Here is a 5,855-nt window from a genome sequence, read left to right on the forward strand (position 1 = left end):
TCGTGGTCGGCTCCATTATCTCCTGCGTGAGATAACTGTGGTGCCGAACCAGGGCGTCCTGAAATGAAAATAGACCTCTTGTAATTACATCAAGATGTGGTCTCTCGTGATTCCTTGGGTGTACGTCCTCCCGAGATTTGAGTGGGGGTCTCCCCCAGGGGTCTTTCAAATGCAAGCGCTCACAGAGGTCCAAGGTCCCAGAGTCTCCCTGGAGCTGGGGTTACAGGCAGTATGGGTGCTGGGAATTGAACTCAGGTCCTCAGGAAGAGCAGCATGTGCTCTTAACTGCTGAGCCATCTCTCCAGCCCCCAAATCAATACTTTTTAAAAATTATAGGTGCTACTTTTAAAACATAAAAAGTTATCCCCCACCCAAAAAAACAGAAGTTATTGGTTGAAAGAAGTCAGTAGCCTGGCGTGGGGCTGAGGACTAAAGGCCTCTTAGCTTCTTCCTGTCCTCACAGGAGACACACTGTCCTACATCACCCAGTGTCCTCACAGGACAGGAGACACGCTGTCCTACAGCACCCAGTGTCCTGTTGCCAAGGCAACGATTACTTCACTCAGTTTTTCTCTAGGTTTCTACTTGACTCTTTGCAGATAGACTGAAGGGTTTGCCATTACTTGGTCTCCTTGCTTTGAAAACGCTGGGGAGTTGGCCCAGTGACTTTCCTGGCTCCCCAGTGGCCTGTCCCTGTCCCAGACTACAGGAGACAGTTCTCTCATAGACGAAGACCTCCTGCCCGCCCTTTGTATGCATGGGGAGATATTGGGGCTTTTTGTTTTGTTTTGTTTTTGTTTTTTTTTCCAAGACAGGGTTTCTCTGAGTAGCCCTGGCTGTCCTGGAACTCACTCTGTAGACCAGGCTGGCCTCGAACTCAGAAATCCACCTGCCTCTGCCTCCCAAGTGCTGGGATTAAAGGCGTGCGCCACCAGCGCCTGGCAGATGTTGGGGGCTTTGTTGTTTGGTTGATTGGTTTGGGTTTTTAGAGATAAGGCCCTATCAAGTTGCTTCTCTGGCTCTGGCTGAGAAATCAGGGCCTGCCTTACACCTCTCTGGTTGCCTAGCATCCAGGAGCTGCCCATAGGTTAACTCCAGGATCTAATTTCACCTGGACTCAGGAACCTTCCAGATTTTCCCCAGGAGCTCTGAGTTTCCACATACCCATCAAATAACCAGGCTAGAGCAGGAACAGGCTAGTCAACAGGCAGGGCTATGGAAACAAGTCCCCTTACATAAGCAGCCTTAGCTGGCAAAGGCTGGGTGGCTCAGAGCTGGTTACTGAATAACTGGGGTGGGGAGGGGATGCAAAGAACAGGCAGGCCTGGGCAGCAAGAGAGAAGAAAGCGATCGGGCAGTTGGGGGTGGGGCAGGGGCTGGAGAGACGGCTCAGCGGTTAAGAGCACTGGCTGCTCTTCCAGAGGTCCTGAGTTCAAATCCCAGCAACCACATGGTGGCTTACAACCATCTGTAATGGGATCCAATGGCTTCTTCTGGTGTGAAGAGAGCAATGGTGTACATAAAATAAGTAAATAAATCTTTTTTTAAAAAAGAGAGAGAAGAAACCAAGTAGTCACTTAACTGTGGAAGAGTTGAAATTATAAGCTGCTTGGTTGTTTTATACTCAGATGGCTTTGACCTCAAACTGTTGTGACATTGCTGTGAAACAAACCAGGACGCTAAGGACATCAAACAGTGGCCTGACTGACCGTGCTGAGCCAACCTTGCCCTTACATCTGACCCCTATTGTCCCTTTGTTAATCTCAGCTTTGTTAAACAGAATTCCTCATAATTTTCTCATGATTAAGCTGAGAAATCAATCCAGTCTGCCAGCCTCTTGCCCAACTCAGAGATGGTGGTCTCATTGGTAGAGGTGAACAAAACTTATTAGATAACAGTAGCATTGCACATAGCAAATGTTTTGCTAAAATAAATAAAAATTCAAGAAATTTACATACTGAATTGTGATGCTAAAAAAATGGTTGATTCTGTCTGGAGAGATGTGTTGTGGATTTGGTGTAACATTTGTATTGTGTTAATTGGGTTCCCAAAATTATATGACAGTCCACACGTAAGGTGTTGAGGGTTCTTGCCCCAGATGGTTTTGATTGATAAAGTTGCTAGTGGCCAATGACTGAGAGACGGAGGTGGGACTTAAGGATTCCCAAGGGAAGGAGTAAAGACCAGGCCTGACAAGTACGGGGGAGAGAGAGCGCGCGAGAGAGACAGCCTCCATGTAAGAGCCGGGGAAGAGAGCGTCACCCCCAGCCCTCACCCATGTCTAGGGCAATAGAGATGGAATACAGTAAGTAATAACCCAGGAATATCAGAGGGGACTGTGTTAGCCACTTGGGGGGTTGGGAATGGCCCAGCCATTGAGCCCAGAACGTTGGGACCGGCAGGAAGGAAGTGCCACTGGTGTCAGGACGATCCGCACCAGAGACAGCTCAGCGGGTAAGAGCACAAGCTGCCCTTCCAGAGGTCCTGAGTTCAAATCCCAGCAACCACCTGGCAGCTCATGACCATCTGTAATCAGATCTGCTGCCCTCTTCTGGCCGATAGGCATAGATGCAGGCAGAACACTGTATATATAAAACATCATTAAAAAATGTTTTTAAAAAAAAAAAAAAATGTTTTTAGTTTAGAGCTGGGGAGACAGCTCAGTATGAGCACCTACTGTGTTTTTACCCAATTTTGAATCCCTAGCACCTGTGTTAGAGGTCAGACATGGCCACTGTGTATCTGTAAACCCAGCACTGTGAGGGGCAGAGAGACAGGAGGACCAGTGGAGGTTCTGGTAGCCACCCTAGCTCAAGGCCCTGTGAGAGACTTTGTCTCAAGGGAATAAGGTAGAGTATTAGAGTCTAACACCCATTGTACTCCTCTGGACTCCACATGCGTGCTTAGAAGTGTGTGCACTTACATACATGTACATACACCACCACCCCCCACACACACACAGGGAAACAAATCCCACATACAAGCACACACTTTTTTTTTTGAATTCTTTTTTTGGGGGGGGATTTGAGACAGGGTTTCTTTTTGCAGCCCTGGCTGTACTGGAACACACTCTGTAGAACTCAGGCTGCCCTCGGACTCAGAAATCTGCCTGCCTCTGCCTCCCAAGTGCTGGGATTAAAGGCGTGTGCCACCACTGCCCAGCTAACTTTTTTTTTTTTTTTAAGGAAATGGCTCTGGATTTGACCCTTAGAAGGGCAATCGGTGCTGTTAACCACTGAGCCATCCCCACCACCACCACAAGCACACACTTTTGACCTTGGGCTAGGAGGATAGCTCTGTTGGCAGAGTGCTGACGTAGCACGCATGAGACCCTGTGTTTAATCTCAGTACTGGATAAACCAGGTGTGATGGTGTGTGGCTATAATCCTAGCATATGGGAGATGGAGGCAGGAGATCAGAAGTTTGGTTTTATAAAGAGTTCAAGGCTAGCCTGGGTCACACTAGACCCTGAGTAGGGCTTTTTCCTTTTGTTTTGACTCCAGTTGGGCATGGTAATGACGACCTGTTATTGTAGCACTCGGCAATGTTGCGTGGTCTTGTGCTACCACACTTCTGCTTCCCTTACAACCCCCCAATGCAAGGAAAGAGAGAAGGGAGCTTAGAGGGGAGAGGGGCGTATAGACTTCAGGCTACTTCCTATTGATTGGGGATATTGAGTTCCTTGGGGTCAGCCCAATCTTCATCATCAGAATATCCAACTTCTTGTCTCTGCTCATGAATATTTGACAAACTGCAACAACAGCAACCAACAGCAGCGAGGCACTTCCAGAGCCTGCAAACCTTGAAGCAGGAAGAACCCGCAGAGCACGTGGGACTTGCAGTGGATAGGCTTTACAGACGCGCCCCAGGCCAGCCCACCACCCTCGGCCGCTCTCCGCACCCTCCTGGGGACAGCTGAGGAGCTGCGGCAGATTCCAGACACAACAGCAAGAAGAAACCGCAGCAGAAGGCACACCTCCCAGCACGCCCCGCGCCCGCCACTCCCAGAAGGCCACGCGCAGACGCTCGTAGGGCGGGACTTTCCCGGCCCGCCTCGCGCCGTCCACTCCCAGAAGGCTGCGGGCGAGAGCGTGGGCGTGGGGGCGGGACGCTCCCGGCCTGCTCTGCGGCGCGCCTCCGCCCGCGGCTTTTGAATCGTGCTCCGGGGTCGTCTTGGCGGAGTGGTGGCGACGCTATCATGGGGGCTCCGGGGCTGCCCCCGACCTGGCAGCTGTACCTCAAGGACCACCGCATGTCCACCTTCAAGAACTGGCCCTTCCTGGAGGACTGCTCCTGCACCCCAGAGCGGGTGAGTCGGCCCGTCGGCGCCAAGCGACCCCACCCTGGGCCTGACGGTGCCTTGGTGGTGGGATCCGGGATCCGGGATCAGAACCCCCTACCCTCGCTCCGCACTGTTAGCCAGGCTGCTTTGCTCTGCTCAGGACACGGAAAGGCTGCTCTGTCCTCCGCGAGGCCACCCCGCTCTCCCCACCCTCTGCCTGAGCCACTAAGGCGGTTCTCTCCCTACTCGTAGGCCCTGTAGACCGGGCCTCTTCCCACTGTCCCCAGGTTGCCTCAGCTCTCGGCCCGGAACGATCTCTGGGAATGCTAGGATGAGGCCGGACTGTTGACCCTGCTGACGAGCTTTCATTTTCAGATGGCGGAGGCTGGCTTCATCCACTGCCCTACCGAGAATGAGCCTGACTTGGCCCAGTGTTTTTTCTGCTTTAAGGAATTGGAAGGCTGGGAACCCGATGACAACCCTATGTAAGTTCCACGGGCTACTCTCGGTGGGTTTCCTGGTGTCCCCTTCCATTGGGAGCCTTTTGGGTTGAACTGGAATTGGGTGGGGCAAACCTTTCATGTTTAGTAGAGTAGTAGAAGAGCATGCTTCTTGTTCAAGTGTTCCAGGCTGGTCTTGAACTGTTACACAGCTCAGACTGGTCTTGAATTCTCAATTTCTGCCTTGGTCTCCTGGGTGTTGCCAACATGCTTGGTTTTGCCTGAGGCTTTTTTGTTGTGTTTTGTTTTTGTTTCGAGACAGGGTTTCTCTGTGTAGCCCTGACTGTCCTGGAACTCACTCTGTAGCCCAAGCTGGCCTCAAACTCAGAAATCCACCTGCCTCTGCCTCCCAAGTGCTGGGATTAAAGGCGTGTGCCACCATTGCCTAACCTGCCTGAGATTTTTAAAGATTTGTTGTTGTTGTTGTTGTGTTAATGTGCACATGTATGTCTATGTCTGCCGTGGATGTGGGTTTCAGATCCTAGGAGCTGGAGTTTATTATATATATAATTATTACTTTATGTTTCTTTCTTTTTTTTTTTTAAGATTTATTTATTATATGTAAGTACACTGTAGCTGTCTTCAGACACACCAGAAGAGGGCGTCTGATCTCATTACAGATGGTTGTGAGCCACCATGTGGTTGCTGGGATTTGAACTCAGGACCTTCAGAAGAGCAGACAGTGCTCTTAACCCACTGAGCCATCTTGCCAGCCCCCTACTTTATGTTTCTATTTTGTGGGTGTCATGGTGGGTGTTGGTGTCAAGACAGCTTTGGGGGGTAAGTTCTCTCCTGTTGTGTGCATCCTTGGACTTGAACTCAGGTAGCAGGTTGGCAGCAAGCATCCTCACCTTCTGAGGTACATACCTTACATACCAAAAGTAGACCTAGCCTCCAGGTTCTCCCAGCACCCCTCAGTCCCTCCCTGGCATACTCTGCCCTCAACCCTGAACTTTCCAGCCTAGGAGCTGGGCAGCCCTTCCCCAGAGGCTCCTCCCTATATAATCCAGTCATTTTGGTCTTCTCTCTCTTCTTTCTCTACATGTGTTCTTTCTCTTTCCATGGCGAAACCC

The 5,855-nt window shown here is 50.7% G+C and overlaps 1 protein-coding gene across 1 annotated transcript in view; it reads left to right on the top strand.

The window, feature by feature from the left end:
• The first annotated feature begins 4,078 nt into the window (after positions 1 to 4,078).
• Birc5 (baculoviral IAP repeat containing 5) overlaps positions 4,079 to 5,855 on the top strand; it is a 7,293-nt gene continuing 5,516 nt past the window's right edge. Inside the window, exons 1-2 of the mRNA XM_031353889.1 lie at positions 4,079 to 4,309; positions 4,658 to 4,767. Coding sequence (XP_031209749.1) covers positions 4,199 to 4,309; positions 4,658 to 4,767 — 221 coding nt within the window. The 5' untranslated portion in view covers positions 4,079 to 4,198. The remainder of the gene's footprint in view (positions 4,310 to 4,657; positions 4,768 to 5,855) is intronic.

Source organism: Mastomys coucha, unplaced genomic scaffold (assembly GCF_008632895.1).
Source record: "Mastomys coucha isolate ucsf_1 unplaced genomic scaffold, UCSF_Mcou_1 pScaffold5, whole genome shotgun sequence".
In the NCBI taxonomy this organism is placed as follows: Eukaryota; Metazoa; Chordata; class Mammalia; order Rodentia; family Muridae; genus Mastomys; species Mastomys coucha.